This window comes from Electrona antarctica (genome assembly GCF_951216825.1).
Source record: "Electrona antarctica genome assembly, chromosome: 22".
NCBI lineage: Eukaryota > Metazoa > Chordata > Actinopteri > Myctophiformes > Myctophidae > Electrona > Electrona antarctica.
The window spans coordinates 36,623,207-36,647,883 of NC_136805.1; the positions used below are offsets into that span (position 1 = coordinate 36,623,207).

Genomic DNA, 24,677 nt, shown 5'->3' on the forward strand with positions numbered 1-24,677 from the left:
GGGTCGCTAGACTCGCCACAGCGGCCAAATCCATATGGCCACCATTAACAATCTGAACCTATATAAGGCAAACATATTTTTAGAAAAGTCTCCTGTGGACAGGTTGTGAAAATTAGCACTCGTGCTAACACACTGTAAGCAACGCACGCATCTACGAATTGTGCAATGTGCAATGTGATTGTGATGTCCGTATAATTTTTTTTTTCTAAATTTCATTATGCTTTAGATAGCATGTGACATGTCAAACTATGGTGTTTTCATGATTCTGAATCCATTCCAAGCATTAGCTTTGCACGAAAAACACTCCTTGGGCTAAAAACGGCCATAGAGTGTTTTTCTTGCTAAACTAATACTTGAAATGAAATTTAGATTTAGTTTTTGCCTTATATAGGATGTTAATGGTGGCCATTTGGATTTGACCCCCGAAGGTCGCCGGCTCGGGCATCCTAGCTAAATCATTACAGCATGCCCTGGGCTACATCTGTGCGAAATGTTGCGCTTTTAGACAAATTGGCTCGAAATATCCCTTATATCTCCCTAAGCTCCTCCACTACAGGCCTGATGGCTCTTCCCCACTAGTCCCTCCCTAACATTTTAGTCTGTTTTTTGTTTGTCTACAAAATTGTCAGCATATTTAGTAATAGTTTTAGACAGTCATCTTGTTTAGATCCTATTTTGTTTTTATTTAATTTTCGTCAGTGAAATAAGGGAGTTGACGAACATTTTTCGCCATAGTTTTAGTAACACTGTTCATGACGGAGACCAATCATGCTTAATGCCTTCAGCCGCTCTGCCCCTCTCCTCTGGAACTCCCTCCCCCGATATTAGAAACATGGACTCTTATCACCATTTTCCAAACTCACCTCAAAACCCACCTGTTTAGGCAGGCATATGGCTGACCTCTGTCTTCTGCTGCAGGCTGTGCCTTAGTTTTAACCTGTTGTACGGCGACCTTGAGTGCCCCGAAAGGCGCCTTATAAATAAAATGTATTATTAATATTATTAATGTCGTGTGTGTAGTCTAGTCAACCCCCCAAAGAAAGCTCTGTTCGGAGACAGGAAAACCCCCCGATCTTGTATGCTGAAATGTGTCACCCACTTACAGTATCCACCCACACACTGAGCACTGTAATCTTGCTCTGTCCTTCACCTTTTCATACAAGATCTCCAGGGTAGCATTTGGTTATATGTAGCCTAACCTTAAACCCTTTGTCAGGCAGCCCATGGAAATGTTTGCCAAATGTCACCTGGCATGGTTAAAGTCACAGGACATTCTTGACGTGTCCCAGCCCAGGTCCTATGAGGAAGGTAATGCATTAGAACACTCTCTACTGTCTTCCCTGCCAGAGAATGTACTCTCTCTGGGAATCTGTTTAAAATTAGCCATTCGCTTCCTGGTTCTCCTCTCCGCACTATAGCTAGCTACCTCCGCCTCTGGTTTCAGTCATAACAGATGCTGGGACTACAGATACAGGCCTGTCACAATCTTTACATAATCGTCTTATCACAATTATTTTGAGATGATCGCAATTATTTTGTCATAATAGTTTCCATGTTGAACATTTTTCATACATAAAAAAAGCTGAAATAGCAGATCTGCAAGCTTACAATGTATCACGGCGTGTCATCTGCTATTTCAATTATTTTCAATTTTTTGTATGAAAATAATGAGTCAGTAATTAGTGTGGTTGCCCTAAAAGGGCAACCAGACTATTGTAATTGTAACACACCTTATTTTACTAGAGTAAGACAACTTTGCCGCACTACTAGTCCCACAAATCAGGAACGGAATGTCCAATCCATCCCAAATTTGAATCACATGTTGCGGGTGGTTCATTCAACCAAGTTCCAAAAGCAATTCCATTTTCATCCATAGGGGGCGCCGCAAATGCGAAAAATGTAACCATTTGTCGCAAAAAACATGATTTTTGGGGGATTAAATACCCTCAGAATTACTTACGCATGATCACAGGGGTGACGTGACATTGTAATTGGCTGGCAATATTAGTGGGAGTAAGCGCCTGCGGCAACCACACTTTGCAATTTTGAAAAATTGCGACCTTTCTAGTTTGTTCTGTAATCATGACAGCCCTAACTACAGTCTCTGGAGAAGACGGAGGTGTGCAGTGAATGTGTACAAACTGTACACTAGGGATGGGAATTATCGATAAATTGATCATTTATACGTTTTGTTAACCTTATCGATCAACTAACTGGTTATGATAACGATAAGCAGAGTTTTTCTTTTTTATTATCTGAGAATCTTTATTTCCCTCAATGTCGAACATAAAAATCTACATTTCGCTCATATACAGAAAGAATACAAAAGGCATATGATATTCCTTAATCAAATATTTATTGACCATTTGAGATACAGGGCCAGGCAATGGCGTCTTTGTATGAGGAATAAAATGAAAAGTGCACTGTCTTGTCTGGCACATCACGTTCAAAAGCGGAGACATTTCTGTGGCTACCAAGGGGGGGGGGACGACTTTTTTTTAAACTGGCCCACATGTGTGAGTTCCTCGGCCACACGCACGCGTAGACGACATTACATTCACAGAAAACTGCCCCATGATGGAACCGCAGAAATTTGTATTCTTAACTGTTATGTTTCATTGAAGAATTCTGCCTTTTCTGCTTTGCAGGCCCATGCTAGGGTGATAACTAGTCACCCTGGGTCAGCTAGTAAATGCATGTTTGACCCAGAGAGGTCATGACTTGAGTTATGGTGGTTTGACGTCAGGCGCTAGTAGAGAACCCTGCTCCCTTCTCTGCGTGCTTGGTTTGGTGTACAATGTTCAGCTCCCTCTCTCTCTCTCTCTGTGCCTGCCGGTACATGGTTATGCAAATGCCGCTGCAGATTTTCATAGGCAAAATTCAGATTAATTGCCATCGACTAGGAGCGGTTTGATGTGGGTTTGCGGTTGATGGACGCCTCTGTAGTGCTTTTAATGAACATGACAAGCTGTCCATTATGCCCCGCTTTTCATTAACAGCAGGCACACACACTGCTGCAGCTGGAGCACGTCCAAATGCCAGACTAATCCATCCATCCCGAGCATTTCTGTCTAAAAAGAAAAATCATTAAGACAAAATTGCCTTGCAGATGCGTTTGAAAAGCACACAGAGGTATTTGAGGAAGCTTGCGAACCAAGCGGCCCGACATCTTGACGGCAGTGCTTGCCTGTTTTCACACTAGCACCAGAGAGAGCTGACAGGTGCTTAAGGTGAATCACTGTTTTCAGGGAATTACAGTGTTGTTCCTTGAGCACCAACCGCAAACACCATGGTCATGTGTTGCCCTCACATTCATCACATTTGACAGTCGGTTCAGTTGGCATGTTAGCAGCACTCTTCCGTCTACCCCCCCTCAAGGCCCCACGTCGGCCGCTTCTGCACTCCTTGACCTTTTCGACCTCTCTCTTTCTCGCAACTGTGCTACTACAGGCGTGGTTGAAGGCGACCTTACGGCCGTGGAAGCCTATAAATCCTCCGGTGGAGACATCGCCCGACAGCTCACCGCCGACGAAGTGCGCCTCCTCAGCCGGTCGTCGGCGTTCGACGTGGGCTTCACACTGGTCCACCTGGCCATCCGCTTCCAGAGGCAGGACATGCTGGCTATCCTTCTCACTGAGGTAAGCTTGCCTGAGGGAGGTAGAGAGGGAAGGGGGGAGTGGGCTTTGCTTTCACCACTGCACTAGGAAGGGATTAGCAACTAAAAAAATGCACAGTAGTACCCATATAGTATTTGATAAAGGCTTATTTATACTCTGTTGCACGCCATGCCGCACACACCGGAAATAGCAGACCTACAAACTCGCAAGGCGCCACAACGTTATGCTTTAGGAGCTTGTAGATCGGTGCACGACACGATCTGCCAGTGCCACCACGTATAACTCTGGCTTAATGCCACCTCCTTTGAGGAACTTAACCCATTCAGGCCTGACGTCGAAATTTAAAAAAAATGTTTTCTAAATCATGACAATTTTCTGAAAGATTTGAGGCACATTTTAACGATTTTTCAAAAATAGCAGACCTACAAGCTCATAGCGCGCCACTCGGGCGCGCTATGAGCTTGTAGATCTGCTATTTTTCAATAGCTAAATTATAACATAATGTTTAAAACACCAAAAGGGGTTCCCGGCTTCCCGCCCAGAATGGGTTAAGAGGCGTGAATATACTCTGAGACGATTTTAAAAAGCAGTCCGTTCACTCAACCACCCCCACACACACTTCCTGACGTACACGGGCTTAGCTAAAAACTCATATCAGCAGAATGCATAACGGCATATTAACATGCTAATTCCACATCCATTTGTGAGACACCAAACGAAAGGTGCAATGCTTGCACAGTGAAAAACACGACCTGTGATTTTTGTGAAACCTGTTGTTGGGGGATCATTTGATAATTTAAAGCCAAATTATATGCTTTGGTCATAGCGTGTCGAGGAAGACTGAACCACTATTGAATTTGTTAACACAAGGACCGTGTGGCCTCAAGTGGTAAATATCTTGCACGGGCTGGAATTGGGGAGCACTTCCGTTTTTCACCACTTGCAGACTGCCATTGTAAGAAACTTTCTCGAGAAACATTTATATTTTGATCGCGATGCGATGAAAAATCTGAAATCTGATCCGAACCTCGGATGTCTGATCAGTACAACGGACAGCGACGTAGTTTTCGAGAAAAGAGCCAGGGAAGATCCTAATTATAACAGTAGTCTACGCATGCGCGAGCACGTTCCATGCGTGCACCGTGCAGGGGTGAGCAAGGCGTTGCCTAGCAACCGGCTCAGGGCTAAAAGTTTCAGCGTGCCGTTTCAGATCCATATAAAGCGATTTAAAACTTATACAGTATATACCCACGTCATATACCCGTCATATACCCATTGACCCACGTCAATCGCAGACAACAGATGGCTATTAAAAAATGTATATATCCGTCAACAGCAGTACGCATCTCTTTTTACACCACCTATATTTGTTGAGGCCCAGCAGAGACAATATATAGCTGACCAGCTCAGTGGCCTTGTGGTTAGTGTCCGCCCTGAAACTGGGAGGTCGAGGTTCGATCCCCGGCCGGGTCATACCAGAGTAATCTAGTAAGAGAGTGGCGACGCGCTTTGATCTCGCCGCAAAGTGGGGTGCTATGGGCTATAGTTCGAAACATTGGAACTATCCCATTGAGATAGATTGAGCACTTCCGCATTCCATTGTTACAATGGGAGTCAACGCTAATGTCGCCACTCTCTTATATTACTAGATTACTCTGGGTCATACCAAAGACCAAAGAAAATGGCACCCAATGCCTCCCTGCTTGGCACTCGGCAACAAGGGTTGAATGGGGGTTAGATCAACTACAAATTACTCCCGAGTGCGGCACGGCTGCGGATCACCGCTACCAAAAGATGGGTCAAACGTGGAGAACAAATTTCGCATACACCAATGTTTCTGACAAATAGTAGGACTTTAACTATAATGGCTTGATGATTGCAGGGGAAGTGTACTTTGAGGATTAGGGCCAGGATTAGCCGAGCTGCAATCCTCCTGCCATTGGTTCTCAGTGGAGGTGACGATGCCACAGAGCTCATGTGGCATGATGCAGTGAGAGAGAGAGGGCAGGCGGTGATTAGGGATGACACGGAAGGCAAGCACACGCAAGTGACTGTGGCAGCAGGGCAGAGTTGAAAGCTTGCCTGTGCACTGTGACACTGTGTGTGTGTGTGTGTCGTAGAATAACTACTGGTGGTAGTCAGTGGTGGAAAAAGTACTCAAATGATTTACTTAAGTAAAAGTATCAATACTGCAATATATTATCAAAATGTACTTAACAGAAAAATGAGTTGACATCAGCCACCAGACAAATTCTGGTCAAATCATCCTGTTGCTTTCACATTAACCCATTTGGGCCGGAACCCCTTTTGGTGTTAGCATTATGTTATGCTTTAGCTATTGAAAAATAGCAGATCTACAAGCTCATAGCGCGCCTCCAAGTGGCGCGCTATGAGCTTGTAGCTCTGCTATTTTTGAAAAATCGAAGAACGACTGACATAGAAACATAGCTTTTTCAGAAAACTGTCAGGATGTAGAAGACATTTTTAGAATCTGATCTCAGGTCGAAATGGGTTAAAAACAACAACAAAAAACGTTGGCAACGATCGGGATTTGCGCTGCCATAAAGTTCAGGCATGTGCAGTCCATATATGGGCATATCTGAGTGCCCGCCACAGACAGACTTTATATTGTAGATGCATGGATTTAAAGTTCAGTCGCAATGACTGATTTCAGCCATTTGGATTCCATAGAAGCCAAGCATGTATTCTATGGAAGCATGTTGCACAGCGGAAATAGCCCATCTACAAGCTGTCGATAAGATTAGAGCATTTGAAGTCGTCCGGTCAAACTAGCAACTAGCACCTAGCACATCTTCCATGAAATCTTAACAGTCTCCGATATTTCACATAATATAAAGCCTCAATCTGTGATTTTTATTTATTCACCTGGTTGGCACGATACAATATTACTAAAACATCATTGCTAGTGTGTGGGGGACTCCTTTCATAATGTGTCACAAATTGCACATTGGCCTTTGACTTGGCCATACAACATTTTCAGACATGGGATGGGCGATTGCCCCTCCCATATCCAGCTTTTAGTATGTGTGCAAACACAAACTGTGTCCTAACACAAACATTAAATCCCATTGACAATTTTGAGTGTTTGTGTAAACACAAACATTGAAGACAAAGGTGAGGACGCAAATGCTGATTGGCCGTAATGCGATGATGTAGTACGATGATGTACGAGGATAAGAGCGCCTCTAATTTTTTGTATTATTCGCTTTAATGTTCCATCTCTCTCTAACCTCCCACCAGGTGAATCAGCAGGCAGCTAAGTGCATCCCCTCCATGGTGTGTCCTGATCTGACGGAGCAGATCCGCAGAGAGATTGCGGCCTCGCTGCACCAGCGCAAGGGCGACTTCGCCTGCTACTTCCTCTCTGACCTGGTGACCTTCACTCTGCCTGCAGGTGACTGACCACTCGCTCTCTCCACTAACCAGCCTGGCTGGCTGCCCGTAGCTAAATCACTCTGTCCACTGCCCAGCATGGCTGCCCGTAGCTAAATCACTCTGTCCACTGCCCAGCCTGGCTGCCCGTAGCTAATAAATCATGTCTGATTGCATGAAATAAAGCTCTAGTCCAGCGCTCTTCAGTGTTTCCCTGTCCCTTAGCTGAGTGAGATGAAGCAGGGCTCCCCACTTTAAATGTGTGTTTTCAGACATTTAACAACTTAAACCAACTTTGGCTCGGTACTTGGTCTGCTCTTTTTTTCCCCTGTACACCAAACCTCTTCGCCGATAATAGCCGATCTACAATCTCACAACGCGTTGCGGACACGTTGTGAGCTTGTAGATCTGCTATTTTTGGCTAATGTTCCCCACAGAATAGGGATGCAAGGGTTCAATTTGCTAATGTAATGAAAATAAAGTACCTATCACACACACATTTGGTGGCCCAGGCTTCCCTGCAGTATCTCTGAGGATACCCGTACCCCCTGTTGAAGACCCTTACTCTAGTTAAAGGAGTAAGTGTGGACTCTATGTGAATTTAGCTGCCATGACTCCAGTTACCACGGACAAAAGTAAAGTAAATATGTGCTCCTCATTAAGCATCCAAATCAGAAACAAAACAGCCAGCAGTTTTTAATAATGCAACACCGTCAGCCCGCTAGCATGGCTCATACTCTAACCATCTGTACTTTGTGTCCCTAAATGAGGATTGATGTTGAACATTACAAGTTGAAAAAGAGTTTCCCAGCGCAGAAAAACAATACGTTTCCTCATATTGCACTGGTAAAAATGAATTCCTTGTGGCCTTCAGGATTATATTCATGATTTAGTTTCACGCTCATCTGTAGAATTTCCCTCGGAATGGTATAAAGGTGCAACATTTCGGCATGTGATCTCACTCGAGTGATTTTTCTTGTGGTGTTTTTTTTACCGGGGCGTAGAAGGAATGCATGCAGGCTAGCCTCCCAGTCCAGCCTCTCTCTCTCTCTCTCTCTCTGGCATAATGTCTTCATTGAAAACATGCACACTCTGCCTCTTCAGAGCTGCTGGTTAGTGCTCTGTTAGCGAACATGCCGCCGCTGCTGCTAGGATGAAAGATTACACGGGGGTTCATCGGAAGATTTTGAGTGTTTCGCCGTCATTGCCAAGTATTTCTCTTTGCAGGCAGAACTTGGCCCTGGGCCATCTCCAGGGCTCTCTCGCTCTCTCTCTCTTTTCAACTGTGTGTGTGTGTGGTGTGTGTGTGTGTGTGTGTGTGTGTGTGACACACACACAAACAACGTGCTGCACAGCGCTGATGTTTACAGTCAGCCATTGACGAAATGTCAGCCGATGAATGGAATCACAAAAAAAAACACATTTCCCTCTTGTGTGTCATTAACCATGGTCGTTTTGTGTGGCCTCTGGTGCACACGCATACAGCCGGGTTCATGACCATGGAAATTCAATGCCTTTACTCATGTCTCTCTCTCTCTCTCTCTCTCTCTCTCTCTCTCTTTCTCGCTGCAGATATAGAGGACCTCCCCCCCGCTGTCCAGGAGAAACTGTTTGATGAGGTGCTGGATCGTGATGTACAGAAAGGTAATGGATATGTACTATCTGTGTTATCTATGTTTATTAATGGAATATGTTATTACCACCTGTCACTAACGTGCAACTTCAGCCGGTAATACGTGATGGTGTTGTTGTGGGTGTAGAGCCACCCCTCATTTATCGAGTATTGTGTATATAGCACTTCTCACAGAGTGCTTTACATACAGAGAATACAAAAAAAAAAAAAAAGAAGGAAATGAAAGCAGTTGGAACAAGGGATGACATTCGTAAGCAATTATGGGTCACGGCTAACCACTTTTGACCTGGCATCCCAAATTTGGGCATATCATTATATAGGCAAACGTTTAGCCAAGTTATTCCTTTCTTTTGTCTGTCTGTCTATCATCCTATCATCAATCTATATCATCCATCTATCTATCTCTAATTTCTTTCAAACTTGTCTCTTGTAAATAGGCTATTCTTGAAATGTTTTTTTTATGGGGCTTAACCCATTTTGGGCGGGAACCCCTTTTGGTGTTAGCATTATGTTATGCTTTAGCTATTGAAAAATATCAGATCTACAAGCTCATAGCGCGCCACCGAGTGGCGCGCTACGAGCTTGTAGGTCTGCTATTTTTGAAAAATCGAAAAGAAAAAAAAAGAACGACTGACATAGAAACATAGCTTTTTCATAAAACTGTCAGGATGTAGAAGACATTTTTAGAATCTGATCGCAGGTCAAAATGGGTTAAGGCCACCAAGATGTTTATCCTGAGCGCAGCGCATGTTTTTAATTGTTTGTAAGGGGATCGCTGTGTTTCTGTAAACGCCAGCAGCTTGGCATTGCCCTGGCCATTTACCTTGCACTCGTGCATGCGAGGCGCTTTACTCTACCTCCTGCTGAGGGCTCAAATATTTCCAACCCTGGTGCATGGGCGTGTTGCCTGGCAAGCACCCAGGCCGTTTCAGCCGAGGAAAAAAGCTCCAGTGGACACTGGGACACTGTTAAAGTGGTTAACACAATTTTTGTGTTAACCACTATATAAAAAAAAAACCAATGTATTATTATTATTTTTTTGGTTGGCCTCTCCTTCTGCAATGCACTCCTTGTGTGGGTGTGTGGTGCGTAGTCAGAGCCATCAGATATGGCGCTAGAGGAAGAGACCCTCTGCTGGGAGCCACAGTCTGCTGGAGCTGTTCTTCCATCGTCAAGCTATACTATACTGTACTGTACTACCTGCCTTGCTCTCCTGCTCCCACGCTAATTAGACTAATTGAGCCTTCTCATTTTCCCCTCCCACATAGCTGTGTGTGTGTGTGTGTGTGTGTGTGTGTGTGTGTGTGTGTGTGTGTGTGTGTGTGTGTGTGTGTGTGTGTGTGTGTGTGTGTGTGTGTGTGTGTGTCCTCACATCTAGTCGTCGTAGGTCTCAGAGGTGTCTTATGACCCATTTACGTAAGGCTCTGCATCAAATTGGGTTCCAAGGGAAAGGTGCCCCACATTGTTCTGAGAAGTGCTGAGGAACGACTAACAGAATTATTGCTGACCACCACGACGCCATTTGTCTCTCTTCTACCGACCATCTGCCTCTCTCTCTCTCTCTCTCCAGCTCACCAGTGGTCCAAGGACCACTGGTTGTGCGTGGCATAATTTACAGGTGGTCCATGGGAAAATGGACAGTCTCTAGCTTTAAGGGTTTGATGCGGTGAGGTGTTGGGCACTGATAATTGCCGATTCACCGACTTGTGTGGGGGAATTAGCAGACAACACCCTCTCTCTCTCTCTCTCTCTTTCTCTCTCTCTCTCTCTCCTGCCCCTTCCCCTATTGGTACCCTAAACATAGGGACATAGGGAGGGACGGACATTGCTGTTCCTTGGAGTGGCTGCACCACTCAAAAATAATTAAACAGAAATTACTGTTGTGCGTTCCGTATACACAGTATAACTACTTGTACAACTGTACAATACTGTATATGTACTGTGTGTGTGCGTGTATATGTGTGTGTACTGCAAGCACACACATACTGTATTATCAGAATGTTGTGGGGTGGTCATTGAGACGTGTTTGAAATATGCTTGTGGTCCAGAGCTCTAAAAAGAAAAGGTGGAGAACCACTGCTCTCACTAAACCCTGTTCCTCCTGTGTTCCTCTTTCTCTCGTCGTCCTCTGCACAGAGCTGGAAGAGGAGTCTCCCGTCATCAACTGGTCCCTGGAGCTGGGCACACGCCTAGACAGCCGGCTGTACGCCCTGTGGAACCGCACGGCGGGCGACTGCCTGCTGGACTCTGTGCTGCAGGCCACCTGGGGCATCTACGACAAGGACTCTGTCCTCCGCAAGACCCTCCACGACAGCCTGCACGACTGCTCGCACTGGTGAGACACGCTCGGCTGCACCAGCGTTGATTTTGACAGCACATTTTGATTTAGTTTAGTCTTCTTTTTTTTCTTTTTCTTTTCTTTTGAGTGGTGCTAGTCACTCCTATACGCAGCTATGTGTGTCCCTATGTCTGTCTGAGCACGAACAGCTGAAACACCTCACTAATGCCACTGGATGGCACTGTTGAGCAGCGACACACACACACACACACACTGAGGCCAGGGAGTAGGGCTTGTACAGTACAGTACAGTACTACAGCACGAGTACAGTACAGCCCCATTCACTTCAGACTGGTCTGACTTTTTTTTCTCTGGTCGTCGGGATCGGGAGTCGAACCTGCAAGCGACACGCTGGATTACCAGTCTAGGTGCCCAGACCGCTAGGCCGGACCTTAGTTTAGTCTTTTTAAAAAAATAAATAAAATTCCATTTAGTTTTTGTCATATTTTAGTCATCTGAGATGTTTTAGTGTTAGTCTAGTTTTAGTCGACTAAATATCAGAAGATTTTAGTCGACTAGAACTAAAATGTGGCCCGTGATGGCATTGAAATGCCCGATTCATACTCTGCTGTGTGACGAAAATGGCAGATGTACATGCTCACATACGTATGTACTGTGTAATCACGTCGCGACACGTTGTGAGCTTCTGTGAGCTGGCGATCTCGCAGATCGGCTATTTTCGTTTAGTGACACCTGCACACAACCAAACATGAAACGTTTCAATGTCACTGGGCTGCACCTCGGCAAGGCCCCCCCGTCGTCAGGATAAGCATGGATTTGTAGAAGCAGAGGAGCCGTTTAACCCACTTAAGCCCTGTATGCTTAACGCCGAACGGCGAAGGAAAGCGGTGATCTCTATACAAGCTCGCAACGGATCGGCTTTCGAATTTTTGCTGTTTTTAGAAAATGTTGAAACCTTTTTGACATTTGGGGTTTTGTTTTATTTTTATTTTATTTTTTTATTTACGCAAATGTAATGCCCAAAATTCGGGACGGCAGGTTGAAAGTGTTTAACCGATTCTGGGCGGGAACCCCTTAGCATCATGTTATGCTTTAGCTATTGAAAAATAGCAGATCTACAAGCTCATAGCGCGCCACCGAGTGGCGCGCTACGAGCTTGTAGGTCTGCTATTTTTGAAAAATCGAAGAACGACTGACATAGAAACATAGCTTTTTCAGAAAACTGTCAGGATGTAGAAGACATTTTTAGAATCTGATCTCAGGTCAAAATGGGTTAAAGAACACAGCTACAGTTTAAAAACACAACATGGGGTGCAGACACTGCATCTACCTACTAATCTTGTTCTGCATCTGTGAGTTTTCCTGATATTCTTACCTTGACATTGTTCACCCAAAATGTTAATAATGTCTGCGGGGCAGCTTACTAATCATTCATGCCAAGTTTAATCTGTTCACACCAGTCATTTTGTTAACAGACACATGGAGAGACAGACCCAAGTGATTACTACAAAGTCAGTATTCAGCAAGCTTGTATTTGTCACTCACACAGGCATCTTGTAGCCTGGCTAATAAGCCAGACTCAAATCACACTGTCGTGTGGTATTTGAGTCTGGAGATGATGTGTATGGATCTTGTTTCCCGGGGGGGCGGGTTCAAACATTTTCCCTTTGACGCAATTGGTCAGAGCTACTGTCAGTCAAAGGTCTCAAGCATTGAACGTCACTGTACCAAAGCCCGCCCATATTGCATACCGTGTCCCGATTGGCCACACCAGTTCTCTGGTGTAGGAAATGGGCGTACAATTGAGCCTCTCCAGACCGTAATCCGTCGGCAGGCAATTCTTTTTTTTTTGCCAACGGCTGATTCGGTCTGGCTTATTAGCCAGGCTAGGCATCTTGTGCCTGTGCCTGCCTCAGCTGTCTCGCACACACGCATGCAGGCAGGGTAATAAGACATACAGTTGGGTGCCACCGATATTGTCCCTTATCATTTAACCCATTTAGGCCTGACCTCAAAATTTTAAAAAATCCTTCTAAATCCTTCTAAATCCTTCTAAATTTAGCTTTTCAAAAATAGCAGACCTACAAGCTCGTAGCGCGCCACTCGGTGGCGCGCTATGAGCTTGTAGATCTGCTATTTTTCAATAGCTAAATTATAACAATGTTTAAAACACCAAAAGGGGTTCCTGCCCAAAATGGGTTAACTGTCCTTTTGCGCAGATCACACAAACCTCAGCAAAAGGAAAATATCGATGGCCTCCAACTGTATTCAGAACGTTTTTGATCAATCCTGGCATGCAATGTGTGATGTGCTACGACCTGCCTTCTGTTTTGTTTGAACATTTTAGACAGTGCAGTGTGTAGAAACAGCTGAGCTGATCAATTGGCATCCTAATGGACAAAATGTGCAAACATGTATATTTGTGACCAGATTTGACTGAGAGCCTGCCATCGCGCACATTCCAGCTTTTCACCAGAGGAGAAAGATAGGGATGGATGATATTGATTTTTTGCAACCGATACCGATATCGATAACTTATTGCTTCTCAAGACCGATACCGATACTAATAACCGATAATAAGAAATATAGACAGACGTAAAAAAGACATGCTAGTGATTAACGTAATGTAACACAGCTTTGACCTATGACATGCAGGGTGCTTTGTCAGCAGATACAATCGGCAAAACAAATAATCATTTAGCGGAACTGCAAGCATATGTAAATATATAAAATAAAGAATATATTATCGGGCCGATAATATAATGTTATCTGGCCGATAATGATGATGTCATAGTTCCTGGTATCGGGCCGATAATTTGGTCACATTTGTACAACTTAATGGACAAATCGCACTATAATTGTATTCAAATGATGAAATTCAATAAAGTTCAAGAGCTTATTTCCACCTTTAGCAAAACAATTGAATGTGTAGGGAATTTGTGATGGACATAATGTAGTTGTGTTCATTGTGCATTTATTTACTACTTTACGGGTTCAGTGTTTTGACACACACACACACGCACGTCACACGCACGCACGCGCAAACACACACACACACACACACACACACACACACACACACACACACACCTGCATAAGCTATATATAGACATCCAGAGAGAGTGATATGTCAAGGCGTTGTGATACAGTGAGTGCTCTACTTGTTCTATAGATATGAGTTTACAAATGACTACTGTGTATAAATAAGTCGTGCCACCAATGCCATGCTGTTTGTTGTCATGCTGTAACGTTTAGAACATTTGCTTGCAGGTCCAATCCCCATGCATTTGCATGCGTGCCATGCACACGCAGTCAAATACAGTAGATCCAGGTACTCTGTAAACGAGGGCTAATCTTCGTGTGTACATGTAATGGCTTTCTGGGGCATTTTATTTTGAAGTTTTACTTTGAAGTTTCACTCTGAAACGGACGGTTTCTGAACTATTAACTAATCAGAGCGTCGTATCCCTCAAGCTATGGGACATAGCTCTGCTACATGCACGACACATGGAGTTTGTTTGTTTACAAGTCACAGACAGACGGGCAGAAAAGCTTGTGGCTTATTTCTATCCCTATAATGTTTTCAGATACATATTTTAGCCTGCTGATTAAGATTAAAACGAGTAATACACTGTCTGGGATGTCATCTTGAATTATTATGATAAAAACATTTCTGTAATCAAAATCAGCTGTGTTTGAAGGACACACAGCGATGGGAATAAACCAGGTGAATGAAATCAAGACACATTTTTATTCATGCAGGCCTCGACACGTTTTCGTTCAAAGGAAGTAATTAAAATTGTCTTTTTATGGACTTTTGATATAAAAATACACAAAAATGGAAATGTTCCCATTGTTTTGGCATAGATTGTTAGGTATGCCCACATGATGACCACGGATATGCTCTAAAAGTGTGAAAAACCCTACGTCTTTAAGTATACATTTATTTATAGTTATTTGTCATATCTACCCAGTGCACCTTTTTGTTTACGAAGCCATACAGAAAAGTACATTTTATTCATAATGTTCCAAAGTTCTGACGACATAACAGACATAACGCGACATAACAGAGACGGCCAATGAAATGATCAATCGCAATCATTTGAGTGACAATTAATGGTCGAGTGAAATGTGTGTTCCCTGTAGGTTCTACACGCGCTGGAAGGAGTGGGAGTCGTGGTACTCGCAGAGCTTCGGCCTGCACTTCTCCCTGAGAGAGGAGCAGTGGCAGGAGGACTGGACCTTCATCCTCTCCCTGGCCAGCCAGGTAACCATGGAGCTCTCTTCCAATACGTTGTTCTGAAAGAATATATATTCAAAGATTTATGACGCATTTTTACGATTTTTCAAAAATAGCAGACCTACAAGCTCGTAGCGCGCCACTCGGTGGCGCGCTATGAGCTTGTAGATCTGCTATTTTTCAATAGTTCCAGGAAAGGGACAATGTGTCGGTGGTGGGGGTGAGTGTGATCTTCTCGCCCCGGGGCTTGTGAGGGCGATGATGGGAACATAATGGGGACTTGGATCTCTGAGGAAATTATGCAATTATTGTAGGTGGAACACTGGAAATCCCTGTGGGAGCCATTCAAGCCGTCATACAGGGAAAGCATCTGTGTCATTTTAAATTGTAGCTCTATGTCTATATATCGCAACATACGTTTTTCAGAACACTTAAGATTTAGAAGGCATTTCGTTGATGTCGGGCAGAAACCTCTTCTCTCCATATTTCAACTTTTGGTGTTTTTTCGTAAATGAACAATGCCCTACTACTTGATCGTACTACGGTGTCACGCAAAAGTATCACAATTAGCAGATCCACAAGCTCGAAACGACGTGTTTTGTCCGCTGGCAAATAATTGTTCAGTTGGGGGTCCTTGTCGTGAAAAGGTTTGGTAACCACTGTTCCCGGAGGAGAGGACAGAAGTGATCATCAAGCTAGATCCTCTTAAGATGTAGAGCTGCAGCCTGACGGCTCGTCTGGCCTAGTGGCAAGGCCTGCTGATGCAGTGCTCCTTTCCCAGCATGTGACCCAGGGATTTACAGGCATTTAGATGGTGCAAAGCACTATAAGCAGTATAAACAAAACCCTACAAAGCTATGACAGCCCTCGGCTGCCAAGGAGAGATGTGATCCCGGGGACGGGATGGCCGATCCAACCCCTTCATGTTCCTCGCGTACGCCGGCGACTTTGAAGTCCCTCAAAGAATTATTTATGTTTATCTTGAGCTGTGCAGTACGCTTGAAAGGTTATTCTGTTCCAGCATTTGTTGCTTTATGTGGCATGGCACAGTTGAGAGAACCCGGAAAATTGAGGTGGCGGGTGAACACATAATGTAGTGTAGACAGACACCTCCATTCAACATTTTTCAAAAAAGGGGATGGCTACGGTGTTGTAAGACTAGTGAAGACTATACTGCCTCCCCCTGGCCAGCCGGGGCACCTGATGGAGGGGAAAGGAACTGGTTGGAATAACGTGTTCCTTCCGCACGCTACGTCCATCCGGGAAAACTTGTGTTGAAAAGGTGAAAAGAAGCGGCTAATTGCAGTTATTGCACTCATGCATAGAAGGAAACATGGGGTCAGTCCGTTGCTCTCCCCAGATTGGCTGAAGAGAGTGTAGCGCCTAGGATTACATTAGATAATTGACACTGTGATGAAATAAATCGTGGGATAAAAATTGTACAAAAAATAAAGAAAAAATAAAAGATTAGTGAAGACAAAGGCGTAGAAGATGCTCTTTGATCCAAAAGGAGGAAAGCACCTATAATGAAACTCTTCAAAAGGTTAAAACCGCTAGATCATAATTGAACAGGTAAAACATGCCAACATGTTTAGGTCTCAAGTGGACTCTTCAGGGCATCAGGTCAAAGCTTGGCATAAGAGGGGTTAGCGCCCCTCAAAACCTATACCATCAATTGTGTTCACCCATTAAATCTGGGAAAGCATCTGTGTTTAGATTTTAACCAAAATTCTTTGGCAGGGCTATTCAAAAAAAGCAGATTTACAAGCTCACGTTGTGTATTGCGTTACTACTGTGAGCTTGTAGATCTGTTATTTTGGGGAGGTTTTTCGGGGTCCTTGAAAGGTTTGAGCACCACTGAAACAGAAAACTGTTCAGACTCTGAATCGGACTCTGTTAACAATCCAACCATCCTGTTTGGGATGGGGTTTTTTTCCCCACAGCCCGGGGCCAGCCTGGAGCAGACCCACATCTTCGTCCTTGCACACATCCTTCGCAGACCCATCATAGTCTACGGAGTGAAATACTACAAGAGTTTCCGCGGGGAAACGCTAGGCTACACTCGTTTTCAAGGTGAGCCGCCGATGTCTGGCTTCACTTGTGATGGAAGAAGCATTCAGGTTTATTTATTTTATTCAAAGGACCACCCATATTTAACCTTATGTATGTACGTATATGTATACTTTGCGTTAACAAACTACCTATGCAAAGTAACTAGTAACTAAAGCTGTCAAATAATAATGTTAGTGTAGTAAAAGGGGTGTTTTTTCTTTATTTTATTCTTTATTTTTTTGTTATAGTCTGTGAAAGGTACTCTCTAAATTGACTTACTTACTTTGAGATGCAGTGGAGTAGAAGTATAAAGTATCAGTAGTAAATTGAAATACTCGGGTAAAGTAATAGTACAGTACTTGAGTAAATGTACTTTGTGACTCTCAACCACTGGTCATTTAACATGCACAAGAGCCGTTTAGCTTGCAGTTATGTATTTGAGAACGATGTTTGACAACCATAAGCAACTCTGCAGACCTGGGAAAAGCATTAACTCTATTATTGAATTTCTAAATGGGGTTTTAACTGGATCCACCTGGACCCGTAGCATGAACGAGGCCCTCGATCATATCAGATGTGGTCTGCGGTGTATTTTTATTTTTTGTGCTGAACAGTGATTCCTGCCAATAGCCTGTAGTATATCTGTCTCTGGAGATGCAGAATAATCCCACGGAGAAGTCGTAACCTATATTAATCTACAAAACTACACGGTAAAATCTTCTGTGTTCGTTTAACTCTGAGGCCCCTTTTCCACCAAAAGAATGGTTCCGTTGTAGATTCTTGGAACCTTGATGCTTTCACGGAACCGGCAGCCATTCTTTGGTTCCAGTTCCGAACCAACTTTTAGAGTTCTGAACCAATTATCCCATTTAGGCCTGACCGAAATTTAAAAAATATCTTCTAAATCCTCCAGTTTTCTGAAATAAATATTTTCACGCTATGAGCTTGTAGATCTGCTATTTTTCAATAGCTAAATTATAACATAATGTTTAAAACACCAAAAGGGGTTCCCGCCCAAAATGGGTTAATTTTCAGTGGAAACACAGTGGAACCGAACCGGTTCGACCCCGGTGGAAAAGGGAGCCCGAGAGGGAGCAAACGGACGCAAACGGACCGTGCATGTGCGCCTTCTCAGAGTTACAAATATGCAAAAGAATATGTAAGAATTTAAACTGTGTGTATAATTGTTATCCATTCTATCACATTCACTAAAACCCAAGTTTGATGAAGCATTCTCACAGATTAACTCATTTACACAACAGCGTTCAAGTCAACGGCAGACTGCAATACAGGCCATAAAGCAGCAAGCCGTAATGACGACCAGACTGTGTGTGAGTGTGTGCGTGTGCCACAGAGTTGGAGTTGTTGGCTCCAGTCTGCATTGCAGGCTAATTGGCCAGTGGTTTGTCTGGTGACTGACTAGCAGCCCTGCAGCAGGAAGGCTGGGCTTGGTGCTGGCATCCATACATGGATAGACATGTGAACCAACATCCAACGTAGATGCCTCGTTTGTAGTGGTGGAAAAAGTACTCTGCGTTTCTTACTTTGACCAGAGATCAGATTCTAAAAATGTCTTCTACATCCTGACAGTTTTCTGTCGTTCTTCGATTTTTTTAAAATAGCAGACCTACAAGCTCATAGCGCGCCACTCGGTGGCGCGCTATGAGCTTGTAGATCTGCTATTTTTCAATAGCTAAAGCATAACATAATGCTAACACCAAAAGGGGTTCCCGCCCAAAATGGGTTAAGTAAAAGTATCATTACTGCAATGTAGAAATTCAAATTCAAAATATACTTAGTGAAAGTACAAAAGTATTGGCATCACAATGTAGTGAAAGTACCAAGTAAAAGTGCTCATTGTGTTTTCACATGCACAGTATAAAAAATCTTTTGAACATGGCAGATCTACAAGCTGACAATGAGTCACATTGTGTGCTTGTAGATCGGCCGATTTTCAATTGGCCGAATTGTATATAGGGTTGAAGTGGTTAATGTATGTTTTGTAATAATAATCCAAATGTACAGGGCAACGAGTAACTAAAGTTTAAGAGATGTAGTGGAGTAGAAATAAAGGTTGCAATGTTGCGATACGGCCAGGCATAATTCTTTATTATTGTGGAGTTATGGTCAGATTCCCCTGCCAAATATGGCGGCGACATTGACGTATGAAATGAATCCACCGGCCAGTGCAGTGTCGTCTAAGACGTACATTTAACCAATTCTGGGCGGGAACCCCTTTTGGTGTTTTAAGCATTATGTTATACTTTAGCTATTGAAAAATAGCAGATCTACAAGCTCATAGCGCGCCACCGAGTGGCGCGCTACGAGCCTGTAGGTCTGCTATTTTTGAAATATCGTGAAAATGAGGCACAAATCTTTGAATATATATTCTTTCAGAAGACTTTTTTTATTTCGACGTCAGGCCTAAATGGCTTAAGTCTCTATGCCGGCAATGGCCAAGTTGACTAGAGGAGGAGAAGATGGGGGGGTTGGGGGTAGTGATGAAAAAAGCAGGGCACTAGGCTGCACCGGGGAGCACAGAGGCTGCTCTCTCTCTCACTCCTCAGAGCTCACAATGGGCCAGTTGTTCTGGGCCCGGGCCTGGAGAGCAGCCACTGTTGGTGCCCAGTCCAATACTAAGACGGAGCTTCGCCCCGAGCAGAACTCACACGCTGTGTTGTAATCTGACTCTGGAACAGCAGGGCCACAGAGCAGAACTCACACGCTGTGTTGTAATCTGACTCTGGAACAGCAGGGCCACATTTCCCTATGGGGGAGCGCTTGAGTGTCAAGAGACTCAGGCTTTTGTTGCAATGGTCCCCAGCTGGACGTGTGTGTGTGTGTGTGTGTGTGTGTGTGTGTGTGTGTGTGTGTGTGTGTGTGTGTGTGTGTGTGTGTGTGTGTGTGTGTGTGTGTGTGTGTGTGTGTGTGTGTGTGTGTGTGTGTGTGTGTGTGTGTGTGTGTGTGTGTGTGTGTGTGTGTGTGGTCACGACTACCTTGTATGACAGACGAAACCTAAGATATGACGACTAAGACTAAATATAATGACCATTTCATCAACAAATAAAAACTAGACTAAAATGTCAGGGAGGGACTAGTGGATATCCAACTAAAAGTAATTTTACGTTTGGTTGCGATCCGGTGTTGCGCTGAATATAGTCAACATGTGTGTGTGTTTCTAGGTGTGTACCTGCCTCTGTTATGGGAGCAGAGTTTCTGCTGGAAGAGCCCCATCGCCCTGGGCTACACGCGGGGCCACTTCTCGGCCCTGGTCGCCATGGAGAACGACGGCTACGACAATCGCGGCGCGGGCGCCAACCTCAACACGGACGACGACGTCACGGTCACCTTCCTGCCGCTGGTGGACAGCGAGAGGAAGCTGCTGCACGTCCACTTCCTGTCCGCGCAAGAGGTAAGGGGAACAGTAGAGCTTGATCGACGTCAAGCCCCTTAAAGCCACGTCTACGCCGACCACGGAAAACATCAGGAATGGAAACCACTGGTGTTGTAGTCGAGTCCACCGTCCTAAAGGGAGTCCATGTCAAGAGCAGGGGGGGGGGGGGGGGTTGAGTCCCGGTCAAGGTCAAGGCCAAGGCCAAGTGTGGGAGGGGTATAGTCAGAGTCGAGACCGAGTCGAAACTGAGACCAGATTTTATTTCCCCTCATTTGATAGTTACAGAAAACACTACTATGTTAATGGAAATGTGCATGTGCATAATACAGAATACTAGGATTGTCCTGATCGGATCGGGAGCCAAAAAACGTGATCGGGACATCCCTAGCATCTTATTATATCCATATCATGATTAGACTGGATATTGTCTGTGATTTGGGATATTGTACTATTGTGTGTGTGGTTTTCATAAACGTAAGCAAAATAAACATGAGTAACCGCAGTGGTATATGATCTGTTTTAGAGTAGACCATACCGCTGGCCTCCTAAAAATCATAGATGACCTGCTTCAATGCAGTCCCCTCTCAATTTCCCCAGAAAATTGGGAATGAGCCTGTGGGACCTACCTTGCACGCCGCCTTACCCCTTATTTTAAAAAGCATTTTAAAATGCTTGAAATAACCGATCTACAAGCACACCACGTGTCGATGTAGATCAGCTTATTTTCACTATTGTAAAAAATGGCAAATAAGTTTTGGGGTAAGGGGTAGCCCTTTGTCACTCTGCTTCCAGTGCAGTCCATATCATTTGTGGGAAAGTATTGAAAGCAGATAAAGTACCTGTCAGCTCCACATGCAGTGATGCCGTTGAAGAGTTCAGGGAAGAGTCATTTAGGACCTGAGGCCCGATTCTAAATGCTAAGTGTCTTCTAAATGCTAATACTTTTCTGAAAAAATATTGTGTTGCTATATCGGTGGTGCTAAAAAAAAAAATCATTATTGTGTGGATATCCAATCTCAGGTCGAATTGACTGTACGATTAAGATGTCACATTGAATGGATTAGGAAAACCTGGCTGCAAATGACGCAATCGTTCTGCATGCTGTAGTAACAAACATGTCCTACTAACCACAATGGGCGAAACACCGGCTTTTGGTTGTCCGTGTCCATATGTATGTAAACCTTGCATCACAATTGTGGAAACACAATACCTATGGAAAGCCTGGTTTCTATTGTTTGTTTAGTGCTCAGAGCGGTCTAGACTCTCTATTAACTTTCTCACACACACACATGCACACACACACACACACAGACCATTTGCATTTTGCACTAGAACGGATCTGAAACTTCTACATCACGTCATGCAGAACATCCTACTCTAAAGTAGGGATGGGTCCGATTAATCGATTATCGTTAATAGGACCCGAAATCGATTATGAAAATGAATAATCGGGGAAAAAATGAAAATCTGTTGGAAAGGCAATATTGTCATCCTAACAGGACAGGGCTATAGGCCTACCAAAGTGTGCCAGGGATGTGTCTGTGTAGCTGCATGCGGAGTGTGAGTGGAGATTGATTCCAATCAAGATACATGTTTGGAGGATTTAGCAGGTGTTGGGAATTTACCTAATCAGGCCTAGGCTGGGGTTGCTATGGTGATCAATTGATATTGAATTATGCTAATAAATTTTCATTTTTGACACATTTACACATCCCTACTCTAAAGTCTATAAAACAACCGATGTTGAGTAGAGTATGCTACATTGCTTGACAAAAGTATCGTATTTTCACGTTTGAAGACAGTACAGGTATAGTACTGTCAAAGGTTATGCTAAAAAGATAACACAGTACTCTCTGAATCAGTAATGCACATAATATTGGAATCTAACTCGGTGGCATCATACGGTGTATTTACAGAGAAAGGTGGGGTGGGGAGGGCAGAGGATTCTACTACCAAGGTGTTAAGTTCAGCCAATATTTTAGGTTAGTGTTGAGTTTGTTTACGGAGTCGAAGAACCTTAAATCAATGTTCTTCTAATGTGTGACTCAGATGGGGAACGAGGAGCAGCAGGAGAAGCTACTAAGGGAATGGCTGGACTGCTGCGTGACGGACGGAGGCATGCTGGCCGCCATGCAGAAGAGCTCGCGTCGCCGCAACCACCCCCTGGTCACCCAGATGGTGGAGAAGTGGCTGGACGGGTACCGGCAGATCCGCCCCTGCACCTCCCTCTCCGACGGCGAGGAAGAGGAGGACGATGAAGACGAGTGAGCGAGCGAGGAGGGCGGGCGGTGAGGGGAAAAGAGTTGGTAGCTCCGGAAACTGTGCCCATGGACACTGGAGGGTCGTTTATGCTCTGTCGTACGTTGTATCACTTGCTGAAAATGGTGGTCTGCAAGCTCACAACGAGCTCACTAAATGCCACGAGTGAGCTTGTAGATTGCCGTCTTCAGTACGTGACACTAGCGGCACAACAAAGTGCAAGTCGGGCGTGAGAGACCGAGACCAGGCCTGATGCGCGGGGCGCTCCTCTCAAACACCTCCACCTCCTCCGACAGACTCTGCCGACTGACTGGTGTCTCAGACACAAAGCACTGAAGACCGAGGAGGAGCGGCACGTGATGTGAAGGAGCTCTCTGGTTCCTCCCAAAGTCAGAACAACTACAAAAACTTCACACGGACATGGAAGAAACTCCTTGATCTTGAAGTATACTACAGAAAGAAAGTACCGTGTTTACTAGGGGTGTAAGGATATAGTAACTGCTTCGAAATATTTGAATTTCATACGATATGTTGCCGTTTACAACTCGATAAACTTCGATTCTTGAAATTAGATTTTTCGATGCAGTTGCTATATCGTTACACCCCTAGTATAAAATGATTCTAAGCTGATTTATCCTTTGATAAGGTTTTTGTTTTCCCCTTTTTTCCCTTTCAAATTGTAGATCTCAAACCTGTAATGACGCATGTGTCCTGTAAGAAAAAAAAAAGATTGTGTATACCAGCATCATGGAAAAGAAACTGATACTTTCACCCCTACCCCCCCCTCTTTTGAAGTGGTCATCTTGCAATACTCGACCAGAGAAAAGTACTAGTCTATAGGAAATTATATTTAAGAAACCCGAAACTGCACTAAAAATGTATTTAGACAGTTGCCTGAGAATTCTTTGCTTAAAGCCAAGAGAGCATTAATCCCTCATGTCTATCGGGGTTTAAAGAGCATCTATTTTCCTGATTGTAAATCCCCCTTTTTGTTTTGGAAGCCCCTCTGCGCAAACAAACTTGTTGTGGTTGCATCATATTTATTGGTTTAGGAGAGTTGATGTGCAGAAGCATCCACCTTATATTCTGCCCCTTTCCCCCCCCCCCCTTTTATTGTGTTCTTGTTTGATTCAATCTCGAAGATTCTTTATTGTCATTGCTGCAAAGATACTCAAATGAGGAAGAAGAACTGTACTGTACAAGTTTACTGACCTATTTTTGTGTGATTTAGTTACCTCATTTGGGTGTTTTGAAGCTTTATTTATACTTCGTGAGATGAACCGTGAGCTTGTAGATCTGTTATTTTGGGTGCGCGCCACGGTCGAAGTATAAATGAAGCGTGAGTGGGTTATGAAGGTGGTTTGAAGGGCACCAAACACTCATCCCCTCAATGGAGTGCATTAACATTAAAATTGACTCACTCTAGGTCCCCCTTGTGTGCGTTGCATTTATTTCTCTGGTGCTGTTTGCAATGGATTTGTCTGTCATTGTGCAATGATGTATTGTAAATGTAATGTACTGCGGGGCTGCCATGAACAACAGATTTTTGCGTGAAAATATAAATCGTCTCACTCTGTCTGGGTTTTAGACCGTGTTAAACCGTCTATTACCATTGATTTAGTCGTTCATTGAAGACGCAGCCTGTCTTGCAGTAGATGGGATGACCGGAACAGTGGGCACCTGACTTGTCACCCTTTAAAAATATATATATTGTTTTGTATTTTACATTTTATGTTACAATTTACATTTATTTTATAAGTGAGGGGCCAAATACATACTGTATAATATTG

The 24,677-nt window shown here is 44.0% G+C and overlaps 1 protein-coding gene across 1 annotated transcript in view; it reads left to right on the forward strand.

Annotated features, from left to right (window-relative positions):
- Nucleotides 1–24,316, forward strand: part of zranb1a (zinc finger, RAN-binding domain containing 1a) — a 31,338-nt gene extending 7,022 nt beyond the window's left edge. The window contains exons 4-11 of the mRNA XM_079493189.1: nucleotides 3,451–3,638; nucleotides 6,879–7,032; nucleotides 8,583–8,654; nucleotides 10,780–10,978; nucleotides 15,089–15,209; nucleotides 17,126–17,255; nucleotides 20,417–20,646; nucleotides 22,678–24,316. Coding sequence (XP_079349315.1) covers nucleotides 3,451–3,638; nucleotides 6,879–7,032; nucleotides 8,583–8,654; nucleotides 10,780–10,978; nucleotides 15,089–15,209; nucleotides 17,126–17,255; nucleotides 20,417–20,646; nucleotides 22,678–22,896 — 1,313 coding nt within the window. The 3' untranslated portion in view covers nucleotides 22,897–24,316. The remainder of the gene's footprint in view (nucleotides 1–3,450; nucleotides 3,639–6,878; nucleotides 7,033–8,582; nucleotides 8,655–10,779; nucleotides 10,979–15,088; nucleotides 15,210–17,125; nucleotides 17,256–20,416; nucleotides 20,647–22,677) is intronic.
- Nucleotides 24,317–24,677: the final 361 nt, after the last annotated feature.